Here is a 22704-nt window from a genome sequence, read left to right on the forward strand (position 1 = left end):
CCAGTCACCCAGCTGGAAGTGACCTAATGACGCATACTCTGATACAGTGGTGTGTACGCAAGACAGGAGTTCCCTCAGCCTTTTGTGCACAGTGAGGGAGTCACTCAGAAGTTAAAGTGCTCAGAAGGAGTCACTCTTTTTTTTTTTTTTTTTTTCCCCGTAAACTGGTTTTAAGGTAAAGCTTCAAGGTAAAGCTTTTAAGGTAAAACTGGTTTAAGGTAAGCTTGTTTCTTAATATCTTCCTACTGTTCAGAATTGTCTCGGTGGCTGCTTGAGAAGGAGAAGAATCGCCATGGTTGGGAGAGGGACCGCCCTCAGGAGGTTCAGAGGTACAGCTTCTCTGGCACTGATTCTTCACAGATATCTCAGTACATTCTGCATTTTGTACTTGCTTGTTTAAATGGTCATGAAAATTGCTGTATGATAATTTAAAAATATATTATTGTTACTGATGATCTTCCTTTTATTTCTTAGGTTTAGGAACCCATAATGAAGAATGACTGCACCAGTTTAAAAGACAATTTAAATTTAATTATTTTTCCAGAATAGACATGCGTCAATGAAGTTAGTTTAATATTTAAATCAAGAACACAGAAAAATGGAAGTCCTTTTGTTTTTATTCAGCTTTCCATGATAAAAATATGCAACCAACTTTTTTTTTTTTTTTTTGTAAAGGACAATGAACAGGTGTTATCACCAGGAAGAAGACTCTGTTGTAAGAAAGCATTTAGATTTAATTCGACTTTCTTCACGTGAAATGAGGACAGAATGACAACAGCAACAATCCAACACATGATGAAATATACCAAGGAGAATTTTATTTTTTTAGTTGGTGGAATTATAATTTATGTAGTTGATATTGGAGTGGATCTCTGGGTAGCCAGTAAATATTTCTATCAGGGACAATATACTTGTGCTATATTGATAATCAGTTTTAGATGTTTTTCATCGCTAGTAACTCAGATATTCAGTTATCAGTGGTTTAAAAATGACTGTGAAGGTTCTGATTCTGAGAAGCTCAAATGGATTTTTCTGGTTCATTTCTTTCACTGTGGAATTTTTATAAGGTAAGCACTTTTACTTTATTTTATTTTATTTTATTTTATTTTATTTTATTTTATTTTATTTTATTATTTTATTTATTTTATTTTATTTTATTTTATTTTATTTTATTTTATTTTATTTTATTATTTTTTAATTTAAAATGAGAAATCATACTGCTTTTGGCCAGTTTATTAAGAAATTCCAGTGCCAGGTTATGATGTTAATATGGCTTCAGGGACGCTGCTGGTATTAACAATAACTACTCCACATAAGTGAATGAATTTTGTCTGCTTATGCCAGGGGTAAATTATGCCAGGTTTTGATGGTAATGTAGATTTTTTTCTTTTTCATTTGACCTATTAATAATATTCTATTTGATTCATCAGCCTTTTGATAGGTCATATTTTAATAAGATTGCTTTACAGAGGAATACTCTTGTACCTGATAATGAAATGTAGGTTTTTAAAGTGATGTTAGGAAGATAATTTGTGTGGTTACATTAGCTGGAGTAAGTTACATAGCTGAAGTAAGAGGTAATATGTGAATTCAAAAGTCTAACAAAACTCAGAAAACCACCAGAATTTGGGAAGGAAATGAATAGTTCCATACTAAGTAAGAATACTTACTGCAGGGACTGAGTTAATGGTGACAGGCACCTTTGTTTCCTGACCCGTGTATGTCCAGGAGTAGTTTAAGATACCATATGTTTAACATTCTTTCTTTAGCTTCTGTGGTGGTGTTACTGTAAAATTATCATTACAGAGATCATTTTTGCTAAGATTTTACTTTTATTGTAAAACTGATTTGAAAGATTTTGATGAAAAGTCCTGAGGACCTGAATTTTCATTATTTTGTGTAAGTAACATTCAATAAACCTGAGCAGATATAGACTCCTCAGAGGCATTTAATAAAATGCTTATTTAAAATGCCTCTTTTAACTTCCTATATTTATGCCAATGTAAAAAATCCTCTAGTATACGTTTCATTCATCTTATATTATCATGGATTAAGGAAAATGATGAAGTTTCTACATACAATTAACTTTATATATAAAACTATAAAGTTTTAACTTTAAAATTAACTTTAAATTTAACTTTAAAAATTAACTTTTTATATAAAATATATATATTTGTTCCTTTTGTCCAACAGCTTTGCTTTTCTGCTACTCCTCTTACAATTCTAAAGTCTTAGACTTCACAGAGGAGTATTTACTGCCAGGTTTTATCTTTCTGATGTCAGGCAGTAGAAAATCTTAAAATACAATATTTTGAAGGAAAAAATAAATAAATCCCTGTTTAGTTTCACCAATGGTTTTGTATTCAAATCTATGGACATGGGTTGGTTCAAGTGATATGTATAAAGACCCAGCCACAGGGACACTACCAGATTCTGCCTTTTAGAGGGGATATCTCTGGGCCCACTGTGGCCTACTCCTTTTTGTCCATCTCCAAGTCTTGTCATCTTCAGGTTTGGCTGGGTGTGCCATCCTTATGTTGCTGCTTACAAAGCTGCCCCTCTGAGATTTTTTTCTTACAAAGAAAATTCAAGCCCTGACCTCAGTTTCTGATAACTGATGATAAATGTTAAGCCAGAAACTATAGTGTCATATGGTAAGCCTCCCTTCTTCCTCTTTCTCTACCATGACATCATTCTTTGTAATCTGTATCAGACTGTAATTCTGGCTTGGTGTTACACACCCAGGTTTCCCCTAAAATCTCCTGCTGATTTGTGCCTATCTTTAAGACCTTTCCTTTAAACGCGAAATTTTAGGATTCAGATCCAAATTCTGATCATCTGCAACTCTTTGTTATGTAATCTTGACTAAAAAGCTGTATCTGTTCAAAATACTACCTCTACACACACATTTTTAATAGATTAATTCTTACAATTTCCAATGAATACATCTTACCATGAATTTCTATAATTTCCAAAATGTCCTTCCCACAATTAACCCCATCTTCTTTTAGTGGTTTGTTATCTAGTAAACATAATTTTGCCCTTTGCAGTGTCAGTGTAGCCATCTTGGTCACCTGTTCTCTATTGCACAAATAATGTTTTCTCCTGTGCTTCTGCTTACAGTTGGAAAAAAATTTCCAATTTGATATACAGAAATTACAAAACTCTTTGAGCCACTCCTCAAAATTCATCAGTGTGATAATGCATACAGTAAAGTATAAGCTGATAACAGCAAGCTGACACCTGTGCTTGTAGCTGGTCATCTGCTGTTATATACTTCAATAGGAAATATATAACATTTGTTTTCTTAGGTGTATTCACATGCACTTCCTTCCTGCCCTCCTTCTTAGTCATCCAGAAAATTTAGACAATGAGTCTCCCAGGTTTATTTCTATAGTCAATACAGTCAAAACAGATATTGTCAGAAGTCAGGTCATAATTATTAAGGTGAACTTCCCCAGGTTGTCATTTGGGGAAGGAACCTATCTTCCCCAGCCACCAAAGAGGGAAGCAGGGACCTAACCAGTAAATACTGACTCAGCCAGAGAACTTAGAATGCCTGAAATTGGAAGATGTGAATACACCTTACCAAATTCGCTCTTTCCTTCCAAGCTTCCTTCCTCCCTCCCTCCCTTCCTCCTTTCCTTTCTTCCGGTTTTGTAATCACACTGTCAGTGCTAAGTAATAAATATTGAAATCACATGTGCATACATATATGAACATAATACATATACACATAAAATATAGAAATATTATAAATAATACATAAAATTATATAAATAAAAAGAAAAATTAGAATTATTCCATATATAATAGCTATGTTTTATATGAAATGTTATTCTCTGAAAGTAGCTTTTAAAGACAAAATTTAGGTGTTAAAGTATATATTAGCCATGCTGACTAAATTTATTTTAATCATGACCCATTTAGATGGGTCTCACAGATGTCAGTAGAGTTAAGAACAGGCTGCAGCATAACAACTGATGTTAAGAAGATAACACAATCAGTGAATGTGGAAAAAAGGAACATTTTCATGTGGCCCGTATGAATTCACTGACTTGTAGCAGTTTGCAACATCAGTCAAGAACACTTGAGGAAGACTAAATTTTAGCAAGTAATAAACTTCTCTGTCAGAATAGCAGACCATAGAGGCAGCTACTGTTGTGATAGTGAAAGTTGCTATTGTGCCTCTTGATGCTTAAAGGAAGGATCAAGATGCCCTACTTCTTTAAAAAGAAGCAGATGAAAAAGATTTTTTTTTGCATATTTTTAAAGATGAATTCTAAATACATGAGACATCAGAGCAAATGCAAGTGCTCTGTTAAACGTATTATTCCGTGACATAAAAAAAATAAAAAAGAAAAAAGGAAAAGTGATGAGAAAAATGTAGTCGAGATAGATGATGTCCAGTTATATTTGTACAGCTTTAGCATGTGATAAACCACACCCAAATTAAGAGTGGATCAAAAACGAAGACTGAAGCTGGTAATGTGCCTCCAGCAATGTTGTGTACAACAAGAAGATCCCCAAGACAAAGTAATTAGGAAGGTATTCAAGATATTAAGTCATTGAGGTACAGAGTTAATTAAAGTGGAAGGTTTGTAATGCTACTTTGAGTTAGAAGTCATAGAGTAATATGTACTTGCTCACGTTTTCTTAACAAAACGTTTCTGCCCTAAGGTATTGACTTAGTCACATCAGTTTCCTGGACTTAATCCAAGCCTTTTGATACTTAGAAGATTAGGTTTAATGTGCAGCAGAGAAGAAATTTCCTTTGATTAAGGATTTATATAGTTCTGCGAACTGTGACTGCCTGACCAGAATTCAGAAGGGACAATTGTTGCTGCCAGGTCTCTCTCACTCTCTCCTTCCATGGAACTATGACTTTCCAACTGGCACCCAAATCCTCATCAGCGCAGTTTGGTGAGATGGGATGTGTACCGTAGTACAGGGACTGCAGTGGAAATTTTAAGAGGAAGCAGGTGACATGGAAGCACTGGCAAGACAGCTTGCCCGTGATGTTTGAAGCCATGAAATAACAAAAGCAAGTAGCTGTCACATTTGTGAATTTCCTGTCACATTTAGAGAGCCTAAGCCTTCCTAATGTTACAGGAGAATACAAGGAAACTTCATCCCTTAAGAAATGATGAGGAAACTGTAGCAGCAGCTCAAGAACAGAGACACCTGATCTGTGCTTAAATGAGTGTTTATAACAAGGAGTCCTAACATCTGTTCTCCACAAAGCAACACTACAATGGCAGGAAACTTTTTCTTTTTTTTTTTCTTTCCCCTATCAAAGTGAATATGATATTTAGAAACACTGATAATTCTTTACTGTTCGCATATGACAATTAGAGTTGCAAAGAAATCATTTTTCATTCTTTTGTCTTCCAAGTAGTTTGTACATTTAATAAATGAAAAAAGTCTTTAATGAGTTTAGAGAGGGAAAAAGTAAATGGCAACCCTATATTTGTCTGTATTATTGACACACAACCATGCCCATCTCACCCTGAGTTGAAGACGTACCTCTATCTAAAGTACGTAATCAATCAAATATTTTTAATTAATACATTTTTTATTCCAGTTGAAATAGTTTTAACAACTTTTTTTTCTTCTTTTTTTTTTTTTTCTTTTTTCTTTTTCTTTTCCAATTTATGAATATTGGAACAAAATGCTACTATGGAAATAGATATATTAATGTAGGAATAAAATGAGCAGGGTTCAGAGCAGGTGCAGTGTTTAGGTGAGCTGTGGTCATGAAAAATGGAGAATATTGGAGCCTGACCTGTCCCTTAGTACAAAATGAACTCTTCCTGTGGCGTTGAATGCACTAGTCCAATGCTAAGCCTAAAAGTTGACTACAGGTCCCTCCTAAAATATTGCGTACCGAATGGGCAGTTGGGAATGGGTATATAAGCTCAAAATATCCTTATAAAATGAAAGATCTGTCACAATGAACTATAGTGAGTAACAGAGATATGTGGAGCTCAGGGAATATCATCTTGCTTAAGTAGTTAAAAAGCCATGGAAATATTTGGACTTTTATAGAAAAAATAATGTATTTTATACAATATTCAAAGTCAGAAGCGGACTAACCAAAGTAACTACTGCTAGTGAAAAATACTATAGCATACCTTGTTATAACAATAGAATCCTAGTATACCATGCTAGGCTTAGAAGGAATATGCTTCTGAAAACTGACAGGTGATTTCAGGTGTGCATCCAACTGAAATATTCCTTTTACAATGTGTCTGCCTTTCATATCATCTGCTGTCTCAGTTGTGAGCTCTGCAGCTCAAAATCTATGCAGCTGGTTTCCACTTCTTGCTGCTTGGCCAAACACAGGCTCTGGTGAATGAGTCCACGGACAACTAACAGATTGGTCTACCCAACTGTTTTTTCTTGAAAACATTATAAACTCTCCAGATGTTTACATCTCCAATGCAAGAACCAGATGTTTTGGTATCCTAATTGTTTTATAAACTGAAAAAGCTATAGATGGCTTGCCAAGCAGTTTAGTTCTTTGCTTATGGGAGATTACTCAGAAAACAGTAAAATAAATACACAAAAGCATAAAACTAGAAAACAGTTTCCCTTGGGAGTAAATAATGGATCTAGAGCCAGCTCACGGAATCAGTGTGCAGCCTGAGTGTCAGGGCTGCAGTCTGTAGAGTCTCTGTTAGGAGAAGGACAAAAGATCTTCCTCTAAGGCTCCTCAGTAGTGGCATAACTGCCCCACACCTTCTGCTGATGCTTCCAGGTTGCAAGCCTGGAAATTCTCGCTTTTACATATAACACAATATTCCAGGAAATAAATCATGATTCCTCTAGTATGCACTTAACCCAGGACCTGCAAATCCTGACTCTTGTAGCAACAGAAAGGCCCCTGTCACTGTGTCCCTTGGGGTCAAGGGATTTGGTCTTTAAAGATGATGAAGGTGTTAAACTTCTAACATCTGGAGGAACCAGGAATCTGTTTGAGCTTCTCCAGTAAGCTGAGGTACTGAGTACTCAATACTGAGGTACTGAGCTGAGCTTACTGTCCGAGCAGTAAGCAAAGGGGACTGTGCTTCAGTGCCAAATTGGGATGAGATCTGGGTGTCAAATGATCTCCTGCACACTGTTTTCTATATAAAGGAAATGCAACTGCACAGGTTTCATGGGATTCATAGTGTGTATGTTCCTGTGAACAACCAGGGAATTGGGAATCTACAGCACTTTAGCATGAATCTTGAAGTCATCTAGGATGCAGCCTCAAGGAATGGAAGTAGGGGCCCGGCTAAGGGCATAGGGCCTTGACTTTCTCAGCCTGCATGTTTGCAGACTTGCATAAATGTGTGAGATAACCTAGTGACGGTCTGTGATGTTCTGCTTGATTTCTCCTAAAAACAAATCCTAATGAATGATGCAGTCTTCATAATCTAGATGACTAAATTCTTCTGTCAAGAGGGAAGACCTTTAGCAATGTTTATGATGTTAGAAAAGTTGGCTGAATAACAGTGAATTTTTTTGAGGAAGGATGGCTTTTGTTGTTGGATGTAGCCCAAATGGGTTCATTGGAGAAGAATATTAAAAGCTCAAGTGATCTGGGAAATGCAAAGGCAGAAATAAGGTTGAACGTGATATCTGAAGGCTGTTAGGCTCAAAACTCTATTTATGGGCAAATATATTACTTTTAAAGCCAATAAATTATTATATAATTAAAATCTCAGTAGTTTATTCCAAGAATCATTATTAGTCTGGACCCATTTATTACTAGATAAGAAAAAATGCTTCTATGCATAAAAAGTTTCAGTAGTAGTAATCCATTTAGAATTGTTATACACATTTCTTGCTTCCTATTCCCTTTCCTGTTGTTTTGCTCACCTGTCCTCTGCTCCTCTGAGCTCAGCAGTTTCATTCTGGTGTAAGGGGGCGTTACAGTTATCAGTTTCTGGAGTCTTGTTGGAAGGAATATGAGGTTCACGTTGATGGCTTCTTCTTCACAGTAGGACTCTCTTTGGGACTTTTTTGTATATTTGCATTTGGACTTTGCTTTCTCTTAGTTTATCTGCAGCTTATTATACATCAAAATTTAGTATCTATGGTTCCTTTTACTCATGTTAGATGCTGTTTCTTTGCTGTCTTTTTTACCCCTAAAACCACTTTCACCTGTCTCTAGGTCAGCACTTCAGAATGTGAGCTTTAATGAGTAGTTTACAGCCTTGTTGTCTCCAATGCCAAGCCATGCTATGCATTACTTTTCTGCACTGCATCTCAGGGCCTCTGCTACCAAACCAGGATTATATTTCTCTATATTACTCCACTCTCTATACTTCCCTGTACTCTGACATGTCTATTGGTGGTAGGGGGATGATTGGACTAGATGATCTTGGGGGTCTTTTCCAACCTTAAAGATTCCATGATTCTATGTCATCACGTTAGTAATGTATATATCATTCAAGATAGAGTATCTGCTTGTAACTGTAACCCATATAAAAGTATGACTGGACCACACAAAAACAAACAAAAGAGCCAACTGGTCAATTAGATTTCTTCTTCTTCTTCTTCTTCTTCTTCTTCTTCTTCTTCTTCTTCTTCTTCTTCTTCTTCTTCTTCTTTTTTCCTGTGAAAAATACAAGCTAAACCAAGCTTGGTGTAGCTAAAACAAGTAAAACAAAATTGCAGGCAAGTCAAGAAAACTTCAAACAGAACAAGCCTGACAAGCATGAGTCCTGAGGCCTTGCAAAGTCAGTACAAAGCTTATGTCCTATTACTAGCAATGGCAGTGACTATTACAGTGCTTCAGTTACGAGGTCTAGTCTACAACCTTCACAGCCAGTGCTACTAACCACTTGAAATGAGGTAACTGGCAGAAGAGAGCAAGCGTTGCTTTGCTTCAGGATGAGAACTGTTCAGCTGGCAAGAGTTCGTTAGCTGTGAGAATCTGTTCCTCTGGAGTTGCCTCAATTTCATCTACTATAGACAGAGCATTACATACTACCCTTGGTTTCCAAAGCACTAATGCAATGAACCACAGAATTCCCCATGGCTTAGTGTGTGTGTGAGTCCATGAGGGACAGTAGAAATACCATAATTTGCAGCAGCTGTAGTTCTGGTCCTACATCAGGTCGTAGACACTGTCCTGTTTTCCTAAACAAGGCTTGTAAAAATTACCATGAACAAAAGCTGGTTCCTCTCTTAGCTATCAAAATGGTTTTTGATTAAAACTTATTTGTTCTCTTCCTTGTGAGGTGCTATGTCCACCTTCAGGCCTGAAGCAAAGGCCTTGAAAATGGGAATAAAAGCTAGAGATTATTTATCTCTAAGCATGGCATTAGAGACATCCTGATCAGAAAAAGTTCTTTACTAGTCATAATGCATCACAGCCAACTCACTACCTAATTCTGTGTATCTTCACATTTTCTGCTCTTTTAGAGGAAATTTTATTTTAGTCTTAATTGAAAATAAACCATAACTGTTCTAAAAGTCATTCAGGTGCACTCATTTGCTAAGGGAAATAGCTTGTTCTTGTAAAATTACTCAGATAAAAGAATCTGTAGTCCCAGGAGATCTGTGTCTTGAAAAAAATTTTCTGAAATTAAAGTCTTTCTGAGTATTTAGAAAAGAACATTTGAGTGATTTTTTTTTTTCAAAAATCCTGTTGTATGTTTGCAGTTCATCAGTTGCTATCCTTGGGGGTTATAGTCTTATATTATATGGAGTTGGATATTCACAGCTGGATATTCACTAATTCCCTTAAAAGGATAGAAAAAAGGTAAATGAGTATCTCAGAGACTGAGAAGAGATGCTGAGGGAATTTTCAGAAATGTGTTACATTTCAAGAAATAAAATATTAACAAAATAACACTTGTAATCTTTATTCAGGCAAGTCTCATTCTCTTCTAGTAGTTTTTACATTGCATCAGTATCAGCGGGCATAAACGATTATCTGATATCACTGATACCAGACAGATACCAGACTAGATTTTATCTTAGCAGAAGGTGCTGGACTACATTCAAAGAAAAAAATTGAATGAAAATGAAATGGGAAAAGTCTTTGTTAGTCTATATAACTTTATAGAGTCGTGCTTTCAAAAAACACTGTCTAATCAAGTCTCTCTTTTTAATAGGTATTGGTTTGCTTTGAAGTATGGCTGCCAAGCTGCATTTAAACAAAAGAGAAGTGGAGATGTATCAGAAACAGACCATCCCAACTTCATTCAAAAACAAGCCATTGATGTAATGACTGATATTAACATGCTCAGGATATTCAAGACTTTTCTGGAGACCACACCACAGCTTTTTGTCCAGATTTATGTACTCATGGAACACAACAACCATAATTTCTCTCAATGTGAGTCTTTCTTTCTCTATGATTTGAAAGTTGAGTCTTTTACCAAAAAATATAACTCATGTTATTGTATAAAATTTTAAATGTACCTTGGAAAACATACACTGTGTTGTATAATTGCTTTGCATCTAGTTATAATTTCTGTCTAGTAGATGATCCATTCTGCTAAATTCATGGGAAGAAGGTTTCACTGTACCAAGTCATTAATATAAGCATGGTACATCATTTGAGAATAAGCTGTTGAATGTCATTAGTGTATGTATTTCGGAACCATTAATGTGCACTTAATTACAGTTCTTTTAAAATGGCTAACTGGACATCCTGAAATTGGTAATGTATCAAGAGCAGCCCTGTGACTTGGTCACTACCCTCATCCACACTTTACAGGTAAGGGACAGAGTCATAAAAAAAAGGATATGCCAGCACTGCAGAATGCCATATGAGGAAGAGATATTGGTTTAACTCTCAGAAGCAAGAGAGCAGGTACACTATTTTCAGCTCTGAAACTAGCAGCAGTATGGGCTAGACATTGACCTGCTCACGGCTGGATTTTATCTAACCAAATGGAGAAACCTACATCGTTGTCTAGTGTTTTTTCATGGAGTTGATAAGTACTCAGATACAATGGTTAGATGAACCTCATCTTAAATATGACCATGTGAAGGGTCAAGTCTCAGTTATAGGTACCTACATTATAAACATCCCAGCCTCAATATCAGTTTCTGAAACCTATGTTTTTATGGTCTTTTTTGCAACACCTTGGGAGGTTCTAAGTCACCCATGTACACAACTTTGGTGAAAACAGCAACAGCAAGAGATCCCAAATGGCAATAGATGCCTAGATTTAGGCAACTAAACTGAGCCTTAAAATTAAGGTGACTTGTTCAGGAACATGGAGGAAATATCAAGTAGGTACAAGGAAAGTGCAAACAAAGCATGAACTTGTCCAAAATGTCAAAAATTGTAATGTAAAATAAATATATTTATTAGGTCTAACAGTTATCCTTTTGTTTTGTTTAGATGCCGCCATTATTATGTCTTTCTGTGGTATCTCCTTTTCAACGGTTGATTATCAGATATCATTACGAAAATCTTTGCCTGATAAAGACAGATTTCATGTACTTTCCAAGTTGGTGTATCTCTTCTATAAATTGCTTACCATCACTTCTTGGATACTCAGTATTTCACTGGTCACTCTTCTAAGTGCTAGAAGTTCTGTAATTCTGCTGATACTTCTTTGGAGCTGTGGCTTTGCTTGGACTTTGAAACAACACACAACATTTTGCAAGTCTAAGGAGATGGAATATCTGTACAGAACTGTTGTTGGAATCATCCTACTTTTTACCTTTTTTAACATAAAGGGGAGAAAAACAAAAGTTCCCATTTCTATTTATTATGCTACTCACACACTTGTAACTGTAGGCATTTTGCTTGTATATTGGGTTTGGAAACCCTCTGTTGTCAAGGAAATACATTTTACAATTGTGGGCATCTTAACTATTCTCAGTCTGGTGTTAGGTATTATTTTTCTTGTTGTTTATTACAGACTTTTTCATCCCACTGTTTATTGCAAACAACAGACACGTTTCGATGAAGTTGATGCAGAGGCAAGAGACAATGTGGAAGTTGGTAGATTTCAGAATTTCATAATGCAATGAAGAGTATAGATTTTTATGTAGACTTCAAAACAAACACTTGCTGCACAGTCTTTGTTTTTTGTGTATTTTCACTAAGTAGCACTTAATGGACCAGAGTTATTGGCTGTGAATAACCATTGTTTTTTTGTGATGCTGTACAAATCCTTTATAACATGAATATTTTTCTATGTGCTGGTCAATGTTATTTTTCAAAATAGAAACAATTTATCCCTCCAACCCAATTCACTGTTTTAGTTTCAACCAATGTAAATGAAACATAGGAAAAGCTAAAAGTGAATCAAATGAAAGCTGTCATTACCGGTGTATTCTGTTTGTGTTGCTTCTGTTAAAAACAAGGCTTACTATTGTTGCTGGAAGGAAAGAGGAGTGCATTTGAAATAATCAGGGGCAGAAATCTGTTAGCTGTCTGCTTTTTCCCATTACTGTAAAACCTGCAGTTTTTCTTTAGATGAGAATAGCTACAAAACTCACTAACTTTTCCTTAAATTTTCCCTAAAGAAGAATAGTTTTGATTTATGGTCCAATCACTGTCTTGCCACAAGGAGATTTGGGGAGGTATTTTAAAGCACTTTATCTTCTAGGTGTTTTAATGACTCCTTTATTGCTTTTGTTCTGCTAGTCTTTCACACGCTTTTGTGTTCAGGAGTGATGCCAGTTTATTGTTCTGGATTATAATAGCAGCCTGAATGATTTATTGATAGCAACAGGATTCTCAGATATAAAGGAAGAATCTTCCCTGAAGCTTTCCTCTCCTTCAAGCTCTAGAATTTAAATGCTGGTTTCCACTGAAAGAAGAGGAGGCTAGGCATGCAGTGGTACAGCTTCTTTTGTCTTTGTCACTAGAGAAAAGTGGAAAGGGCACCAACTGTTATTTTTGATACATTACACTTGCAGGAGGTGACAGTGAGTAGGGCTGAGAAGCGATAGAATAACCAGTTTGTGCATCAAAACTTTTTGACAGAAGGCAGAGTGAAACTAGACAGCATTTCAGCCCAATTTTCAAATGCTAAATCAACAGCAGTAAATGCTGTACAAGAAAATAAAATTCATAGCCACTATTTCATCAGAATCAAAACCTAAGGTGAAGAGTCTTTCAGAGCTGCTGGTTTTACAGCTGAGTTAAAAGTGGGCCTCCTTCTTTCTCCTTCTTTTCTCTTCCAATAATTCACATTTGCAACTAGAATAGCCACAGGCTAAGGGAGGAAATGGGGCTTGAGAAAAGAGACTAGAGATAAGCACAGGTGATAAACTTTGCCAGGTACGAAATCTGTTAGCATTATTGATTGACAGCAAACATCCCTGACACTTTGGGGGAAGGGCTGATGCTCTGGTTGATAGGTTGCTGAAGAGCTGATTTCTGTGCCTTTTGTGTCAAGTCCACGGACTGCAGACCACCTTTTGATTGTTACCCTTCTAGCCTGAGCAGAGCTCAGTGAATTTTCTGAATGTGCTTCTTTCCTGGTGCATTGTCAAACCGATTGCTTCCACACTTCTCTTCACCAAACCAATCATCATTTACACCTCCTTAATCCCATTCGAGGAAATTAATTGCTAGGTGCATAGCTTGGACTTCATGGTCTGTCTTTCTGAGCATACACGAGAAAAAACAATATAGTAAGAAGAATTTACTTCTAAAATCCCTCATTTCCACTAGGGGTGACTAGGATATCAGTCCAGAAGGTAGACAAAAAAATCACAATCCATGAGAAAGAGATTAAAAAAAAAAAAAGCCCAATCCATGAGACCTGAGCAATATTTTTCCTCAAATGAGTACATAAAAGAGCATTTTATTACTCTTTACTCTGGCAAAAAAAAAAAATAAATATATATATATTTGCCTTGCAAAGGCTACGAAAATAAGAGAAAGAGCACAAGGCTCCATCCTTCTTTATACATCATGATAGTCCCAAGTTCTCCTTTATCTACACTGTGTTTATTACTGGCGCTGGTGCTTTTGGCAGCAAAATGCATGGTTTTAGACTGAATATACTCTCAGTTTTCTATGAGAAAATAGGATCCTAAATATTCAAGACTAAAATCCCTTTATTGCTTCCTACAGTTTCATTGTTTGTTCATCTGAAATCCTGAGAAGGGACTAGGGGAAGGCAGGGCGGAAAAGGAAGAGTATTATCTCCATCTTGAAGAAAATTATATATATATTTTTTCTAACTATTATTTGGAAGAAGACCTCAAACTTTGCACATTATCTTGGAAGCAGATCTCTGGGGAAATATGAGCTTCTGAGAAGCCTGAGCATCGGACTTTTAGCCCCAGGGCCTCCAGGTTGTCTGCCTGCCTGCCAGATGCCAGGAATCTGGAGCGTGAGTTGTGCTGGAGGAAGGTTAGTTTCTGGTGACACAAAACAAATTTGTCTTGATGACTTTTTTTTTTCTTTTCCTCTCACTGAACTGACAAATTCCAACTAAAAGTATTTCATTGTTGTATCTCTGCCCAACTCTTAGCCCTCATTTTCTTTCATGAGAGAAAAACTGCATGTTGTGCTGCCTTTTGTTGTTCTCCTTTTGCTTTCTTCTTATGTCTTATCATTCCCTCTTCTGTGCTATGGAAGAAGAAAGCTACATGGAAGTTGAGTTGGCAAAAAAGGCATCTGTGGCTCTTTATATTACACTAATACAAACACACACAAACCTAATTACTTAAGTTTCATTTCCCATTTTATGCCAGTAAATTCTAGTGGATATAAATTCAACCTTATTCTAAATCTTGGAATGGATCATTTGGGAAGTCACATAGATTATTTTCATAAAGCTTAAGCAGATCTTCAGTACCCTGCCACAGATACTGTGAACCTCTCTGTTTTGCCATCATCAGTCAGAGAGCCTTCACGAGAAGTGAATTCCTGTTAGCTTGTCCCCTTCTTAACTTGTAGACTTCTATTTTTTTCCCCCAATTCAAACATCCTCTCTTTCTTGTTCAAGATATTCTCTTGATTATAGTTATGAAAATGGGTTCTCACTCATTTGGTCATTCTAACCCACTGTAGCAGGGGGTGGGAAATGCAGGGAAGCATATGAATTGATTATAGACACATTTCATACCATCAGAGGCCACTTCAGACAAACAAACCCCCACTTCAGCTAGGTGTAAAGTTCAAACAATAGATTTTTATATGTTCTTTCTGTTCCCTGACTACTCTTAAACTTCAGCTGCCACTCAGTTCATGCATTGTGCCTGACCTTGTCATTTTAATCTAACTGCAAATTGAAAACAAATGTTTTTTTTTTCTTTTTTTTTGTTTTGTTTTGTATGTCCATTACATCTTACAAGAAGTATTTTAATAAGTTAAATAAAAATAATAAACAGTTTCTTCCTGTTTTGACTACTGTCAGACCTGGGTAAGAGGGACAACATTCAACAGAATTGTTTTAATTATCCTACTAATATTCAATGTGCCATTTGATGGCATTGGTGAGCTCACCTGATGTAGCACAGATAGCACTGATTTATGAAGCCATAATTGGGTTTCCAATAAACATTTGTCAAAATAATGTATTCATTCAAACCAAAGCCTTCTTTATTTATTCATATAAAAGAGCACTTAACTTTCAACAAAGAATTGCCTGCCATCAAAAACACTCCATAAATGGAGGAAATTTATGAAGACACAGTACCAGAGGGTGATCAGTGGAAGACTAAAGTTCACTTTAACCCTTCAGAGTGCTGAGTCCCACCTCTTGCTTGTTACTTGGACTATGCATACTTCTTCCTAAAAGTCCAGAGCCCAGACATTAACCTTTGTATATTTATATATTAAAGTATCAGCTCTCTTTTTACCGTAGAGTTTTACATCTCAAAGACTGTTTCAAAGCTAAGATCTCTCATTTTTATTATGTAGTGTAGAAGCATGCAAACATCTCAAAGGTAGCTGGTTTTAGAATTGCCTATAGTCTGCCCAAAATTTTTGCCACGTACATATTCTTCTGAAAAAAGATAAGCTTCTGGAGGTTAAACAACTTATCTTGTCTGAACCTGAGCCAGTACATGTACTTGTCATTCATTCCAGCTGAAGAACTTTCCTGTTCTGTCTCTCTGTGCTCTTCTGTATTTCCTAGAACTTTATCTTTAATTTACAGATTTTTAACAGAAGAATAGCAAAGTAACTGGGCTGTACAAGTGATATATGAGTGAAGTAAAGATGGCCCATTGGGATGCATTGTCACCAGAAAAAAATAAAATATTTTGCCTCCAATTATCTAGCATATAACAAATAGGAGTCATGGTGAAGATCCCCACTGTGGGGGTCTTACATTCATTAGTTTAGCGAAATACATAACTTGGTGGGATAAGCAATTATGTTTTAAAATTACCTTAACCTGTTAACACCTGTTGAAACTACAAACTGCACTGGCCTTCTGGTGATTCCATGTTGATTCTGGGTTATATATATGTTTCTGTTTTCAGTTAACTTTTTATTTTTTCAGTGCATACAGCAGTAAATAGTAGAGCAGAATGAGAAAGAATAGTAAGGCACATTCTGAGGTACTTTCATACCTCGGAAACTCTCATTTAATTGATTTTGCTAATCTCAGTACGAGGTTTTGATCTTTATTGCTATTATTGTTACTATTACTGTCTCTTTGTCCAGAAGTCCAGGATGACAATACGTGGAAGAATGTATATCTATTGGAACACAAATAAAACAAAAAGTTGGTAGTAAAGCCCTTTTGTAATTTGCCTTCTCAACACCTATTAGTGATCTTAAGTCTCTTTGATTAAGCACAGTGTTTTTTTTTTTTTGTTTTGTTTTTTAAACGGGGGCCTAGAGACACCTTGGAAAAGAGATGTTTACCCATTTGGGAGTAGGTCAACTGCTGAGAATCAAGGTATAAATGTCCCTGGACAATTCCTGGCTGTTGTGATAGAGAAAGTAAATGACAAAGCTACAGGTTTGAAGGTCACTTGCAAAGATGAATGCATGATGATGGTGAGGAAGACAGAAAAGCGAGACAGTTTGAGCTAGCGTTTTTCAATCTTTTTCCACATAGCACGCTCCACATACTAGATCAAACCTAATGTCTGTTGTAGTGTAACAGAGCAGAAAGGGACCTCAGATGTCATACTGTAGTTTGTTTGTCTTAGAAGAACACTACCGTGTCATTCCTGGCAGAAACTTTCTAACTTGTTCTGAAAAATACAACATCCCAGGCAATCTCTCACAGATCTTCACAGCCTTGTTGGCCAGAAACCTGCTATGTCCAGACTCTTTACTGCAGTCTGAGCCCCTTGTTGTCCTCCCTGCCTTGCAGAGCAGACGGTTTCCTTCTTCTGAAAAACAGTATTTTACATATTTATATATAAGATCATTATCACATTCTCAGACTTCTCTAAGTGCCAAAAACACAAAGCCACTTAATTGCGTACATTCTATCTTCTAGACTGCCAGTCCTTCCTGCTGCTTTCTCTGCCAATTGATCCATTTCCCCCCTGAAGTGCAGCACCAACAATTCTGCAGTACTCTAGTGCTGCTGAATATATCAGATACATTGCTTATGCCCATGTGCTATATTCCTATTTTACATGATAATTACAGCTTTTGTCTTTTTAATCATAGAATGGCTTGGGTTGGAAGGGACCTTAAAGACCATCTAACTCCAAACCCCCTGTCATAGGCAGGGATGCCACCCACTAGATCAGGTTGCTCAAAGCCCTATCCAGCCTGGCCTTGAACACCTCCAGGGATGGAGCATCCACAGCTTCTCCGGGCAACCTGTGTCAGTGCCTCACCACCCTTACAGTGAAGAATTTCCTCCTAATGTCTAATCTAAGTCTGTCCTCTTAATTTAAGGTCATTCCCCCCTTGTCCTATCATTATCTACCCGAGTAAAGAGTCTTTTTCCATCCTTTTTATAGGACCCCTTTAAGTACTGAAAGGCCGTGATGAGGTTTCCCCAGAGCCTTCTCTTCTACAGGCTGAACTTGATGAGCTCTCTCAGCCTTTCCTCATAGGAGAGTTGCTCCAGCCCTCTGATCATCTTTGTAGCCTTCTTCTGGACTCGTTCTAACATGTCCACACATTTCTTGTGCTGGTGGCCCCAGACCTGGATACAGCACTCCAGGTACGGCCTCACTAGGGCAGAGTTGAGGGGGACAGTCACCTCCCTTGACCTGCTGGTCACACCTCTCTTGATGCAGCCCAGGACACAGTTGGCCTTCTGGGCTGTAAGCACACACTGCTGGCTTATGTTGAGCTTTTCGTCCACCAGAACCCCCACGTCCTTCTCTGCAGGGCGAGAGAACTCAGTGAGTTCTTCTCCCAGCCTGTGCTCATGTCTGGGATTGCCGTGACCCAGGTGCAACACCTTGCACTTGGACTTGCTGAACCTCATGCGGTTCATGTGGGCCCACTTCTCCAGCCTGTCCAGGTCCCTTTGAACGGCACCTCTTCCTTCTGTTATATCAACTGCACCACTCAGCTTGGTGTCATCTGCAAACTTGCTGAGGGTGCACTCAATCCCATAATCTATGTCATTGATGAAGATATTGAAAAGCACCAGTCCCAAGACAGACCCCTGAGGGACACTGCTCGTCAGCAGCTTCCACCTGGACATAGAACCAGTGACCACTACATCTTTAGTCAACATTATTCATCTGAAAACTGAATTTACCTTGTTGATGTTATGCTGTGTATGCCAATACAGAGACTGTATTCTGTTGATAGTTTTGTTAACCATCAGGTCTTCTACTGTTTGAACTGAATGAAAATGCATAGTAAGAAGAACAAGTACTTTTGTAATCTGGGCTCTGGACAAGGGTGTCAGGTACAACTGAACCCGAGAAGATTACATACTGCAGGTCTCTTCTATGCTGTTCTAGGTTGTTTTGCAGTGCTAAAGTCATTCCCAAACTTAGAATTAAAAGGGTAAATCTTATTCAACTCTCAGTTGCTTTTGTCTGCAATCCAAAGCAGCACAGCAGTGCCTCACATAGCTGTGTGCTGATTTGCCAGTCACAAGCATGCAGCAGCATTATCGGGGTGACGCTGGTTGTAGGCTGGGATTTCTCTGTTTTCTGCCATAGATGGCTAATTCAGTTTGGACATTAAGTTGTCTTGGGTCCTCTACATAGAGAAAAAACACACCCAAATGACAGTCATTTTGTCTACCCTGCCACCTGTCTAAGACTGGATCGATCTCCTTTAGAGAAGCCCTTTCCCATTAACTACAGAGGAGTTGTTGACCACTAGCTTTGAAAGGGCACAGTTTACGTAGGTAAAGTTAGGTGACATAACTTACTCTTCGTAGCTCTACTATAAATAGCAGAACTGCAGTAAATTGTCAGCAAGTTGTCTATATAAGGAGCATAGGGATATCAGTTGATTATTTCTACCATTGAAAAGCTTAAAACTGAATGATGGGAGTACATCTTTCTCCTGTAGACCGACTTTTCTGAGATCCCTTGAATCTCACCTGCTGCTTCTGCATAATGGGTTGTATTTAGTATTTCAGATTGCCTCATTAAATCCTTCACACCATTTCTGAAGATAATGTTGAAATAGTCAACCTTCCTTGGAAACTTAGTCTTAATGTTTCCAGGGTAATAAGGAACCGTCAAGTATTTTAAAGTTAAATGAGTATTAACTTTTACTAGGTTTTGCTTAGGCATAAATTGATGATATTACCCTGTCATATTTTCTCAGCTGAGGAAAAAAATTAAAAGGAATTTAACCTTAGAGAATTTGCCCTTGGTTCTCCACCATGGCACCAACTACATGGTCTTAACCAAGTGTGACCTAAACAGCTTGCAAAGCTAAAAGACAGTTACACAGACACAGGGGAAGACACGCCACAACATAGAAAAAATCTCTTAACAACAAATTCTTAAATGACAATATCAGAATCTGCATAAGCTAAAGAGCTCGGGCTCTGGCAACCACTTATCATAATCAACAGCTTTTAAAAAAAAGCATAATATAAGCAAAGTTATTTTTCAAGTTTACTGTCTACTTCTACTATTCTCTTAAAAAGTCTGGTGAATTTTATAAAAATAAATAAGCATGGAAGTTTCAAACTACTGTGTGTAAAAAGCAAATATCAAGTTATAATTAGTGATTTAATGTCTATAATTATAATCAGTCTGCAGCAACAATTGTAGCTATCAGTAACTGATTTATGTCTTTCTTTGAAAAATGAAAAGCTCCAAAGCCCCCTCTAGCTTATGTTCTCCCAGCCAAAGAAATAATGTTTATATGTATGTACTTAGCATTATAATTAAAGCAGCTGGGCGTGACTTTCCTCAGAAAGAAAAAAACAAAACCAGCTCAAGTAATTTTTTTTTTGGTAATGAGGGCTTGTGCGTGAGAGAATAAAAGGAATAACTCACTGGCCTTGTCATGGGCAATAACTTTTCAGTCCACCAAACATGGCTTGGCCTCTGAAGTTCAGCAGTTAACACACTCCACATGTAAGAAGGATGGCCCTTTGTTTGCTGTTATATGGCTAACTATGCTTGGGTATCTTGGGAAAGGATGAGGCAAGTTTTCAGCTCAACCACTTAAACAGAATCCCACCAAAATACTAAGCCTTCCATTTACAGCTTCCATTTATCAATGAAATGTGCAAACACATGATTGTCAAAGCAATGGTTTGTTTGCTGTTCACAGGAGTCTCATTAATATTGTGCCAGTGGTAGCTTATGTATGTGTCAGAAAGCCATGTACTGAGCAAAAAATTCTACATATTTAAGATCTCTAGCTGATTGTATTATTATTTTTTTCTTAGCAGATTAGAGAGAACCCATAGTTACTGATATGGTTTGCTGTAGCTAATCTCAGGGAGCTAATGGGTGTTGCTCAGTGAAATAAACCACTCAACTCAGGATGGTACCATGTTAAAACAAAAACAAAAACAAAACTGTTTCATAATTTTTGGAAGACTGGGATCTCCACCAGCAGGCCTTAAAGGTCACAGCCATTCATTAACAGCAGTTACAGTTTCCTACTACTTGCTCTAGAAGCAGGTTCTCAGCAGGTGTAATTCACCACTGCTCTATCATACAGCAGCATGAGCACAGCTTGATAATACAAATACAACATCCATCTTATATCAAGGTATACCTTGAAATGGCAAGCAGTTAGAAAAATTGCAGAAGAAAATTGCCCATAGCTTGTCCCTTTGTCCATTCTCACTTCCTTATTTTCTGAGGTCCTACCTGGTGCTGCTTCAGGAGTTCTCTGCTGCTGCTACTGTCCATTGATAAGCACCTTTGTGTAATACCCAGACAGCCCATACACAGGGAGGCCAAATGGCAGCATGATTTTGTATATAGCCTAAGAAATACATAGGCATATGGGAAAGAGAAGGAAGAGGCAGGTTAGTCCCTGCCCAGTCACAGCCTAGAGCCCCTGTTCCAGCTCAGCCTCCACTAGACCTTCTCTGGTGGCTATGGAAATGGCAGAAGCCCCACTCCTGTACAGGGGGAAAGTTTGCTGGTTTGTGCCCATTGTCTCTTGTCCTGCCCACGGGCACCACTGAACAGAGCCTGGCTCCATCTGTTTTGCACCTTCCTTTCACATATTTATAAACACTGATGAGGTATTTCCCCTGCACTATCTTTCTCTCCTGCAGGCTGAGCAGTCCTGGCCCTCAGCCTCTCCTCACAGGAGAGGTGCTCCAGTCCCGTCACCCCCTTAGTGGCCCTTAACTTCAGGTACTGGGGAGCCTGAAATGGAAGTAGTATGCCAGGTGTGGTCTCACCAGTGCTGAGCAGGGGGGAAGGGAACACCTGGCAGCACTGTACCTCATACAGCCCAGGATAACATTACCCACCTTAGCAGCAAGGGCACGTTGATGACTCATGTCGGTGTCCACCGGGATTCCCAGGGCCTTTCCTGCCAGGCTGCTTTCCAACTTGCCTGGGGTTGTTTCTCCCCGGGTGCAGGACTGTGCACTTCCTCTTGTTGGGCTTCATGAGGTTCCTGTCAGCTGACTTGGGGCATCAGTAAGTAAAGATAAGATAAGGTGTACTGTGTTGGGACATGCTAGTTAGTCCTGCCTGCTATTCTTAGAGCCACAATCATTTGCAGGTGTGGTTGAATTAGTGGCTTATCTGAACAGAAACAAAGCTCTTCATCTGTCCTGCCACCTTCTTTCATATCCATCTGAATTCTCCCCAGCTAAGAGGGGTTGTCTTCTGTCATTTGAACCTCAAGGAACAGCCAGCTGTGACATTCAGAAATTAGCACGCTGCATCTGGACAGACACAAGTGGCATCGAGTCAACTGCAGGTCAGCAAACGAAACAAAAATAGGAACATTTGAAAAAACTCATTTTGGCAGCAATGATCTTGGAAGGGTACTGGCGGCAAGTTAAGAGGAAGCATTTTCAGATAGCAACATGGCTCCCAAGCCAGGAACATTACTGTATGTTACAGCCATAACAGGATGATATCTGAGGAATTTACTTAACAACAGAAAAGCAAAAATTCAGTCTTTGAAAAAAAATCATTCTGATCACATAACAATCACATATATTTCGATTAACCACGAAATATGAAGAAATGCAATTCTTATGCATACTTCCTCATTGCCAGAGACTATCATGCGAAAAATATCCTCACAAAATGTCATTTTGAGCTGGGAGAACCTGGGGAAAAAAAAAAAAAAAGAAAAAAGGAAGAAGCACAGCATGAAAACCAACCAACCAACCAACCAACCAACCAGACCTTGAAATATCATTGCAGCCCAGAAGCAGGCTA

General features: G+C 37.8%; 1 protein-coding gene and 1 long non-coding RNA gene across 2 annotated transcripts; one reads left to right on the top strand and one right to left on the bottom strand.

Moving 5' to 3' along the window:
- Positions 1 to 210: 210 nt before the first annotated feature.
- Positions 211 to 22387, bottom strand: LOC121064435. The gene is made up of 3 exons (XR_005816503.1): positions 21777 to 22387; positions 21160 to 21277; positions 211 to 416 (listed from the first exon to the last, which is right to left on the bottom strand). It is a non-coding gene; the product is annotated as an uncharacterized LOC121064435 (long non-coding RNA).
- XKR9 (XK related 9) lies at positions 709 to 12095 on the top strand. The gene is made up of 3 exons (XM_040545965.1): positions 709 to 1067; positions 10113 to 10336; positions 11354 to 12095. The coding sequence occupies exons 1-3, from the start codon at positions 769 to 771 to the stop codon at positions 11989 to 11991; spliced, it is 1161 nt and encodes a 386-aa protein (XP_040401899.1). The 5' UTR covers positions 709 to 768; the 3' UTR covers positions 11992 to 12095.
- Positions 22388 to 22704: the final 317 nt, after the last annotated feature.

This window comes from Cygnus olor, chromosome 2 (genome assembly GCF_009769625.2).
Source record: "Cygnus olor isolate bCygOlo1 chromosome 2, bCygOlo1.pri.v2, whole genome shotgun sequence".
In the NCBI taxonomy this organism is placed as follows: Eukaryota; Metazoa; Chordata; class Aves; order Anseriformes; family Anatidae; genus Cygnus; species Cygnus olor.

What these genes read in the sequence shown, in the direction of transcription:
- XKR9 (XM_040545965.1), top strand. Translation starts at nt 769, where the DNA reads ATGACAACAGCAACAATCCAACACATGATGAAATATACCAAGGAGAAT. An exon ending in CACTGTGGAATTTTTATAAG is followed by an intron (nt 1,068 to 10,112) that starts GTAAGCACTTTT and finishes TCTTTTTAATAG; the next exon opens with GTATTGGTTTGCTTTGAAGT. An exon ending in CAACCATAATTTCTCTCAAT is followed by an intron (nt 10,337 to 11,353) that starts GTGAGTCTTTCT and finishes TGTTTTGTTTAG; the next exon opens with ATGCCGCCATTATTATGTCT.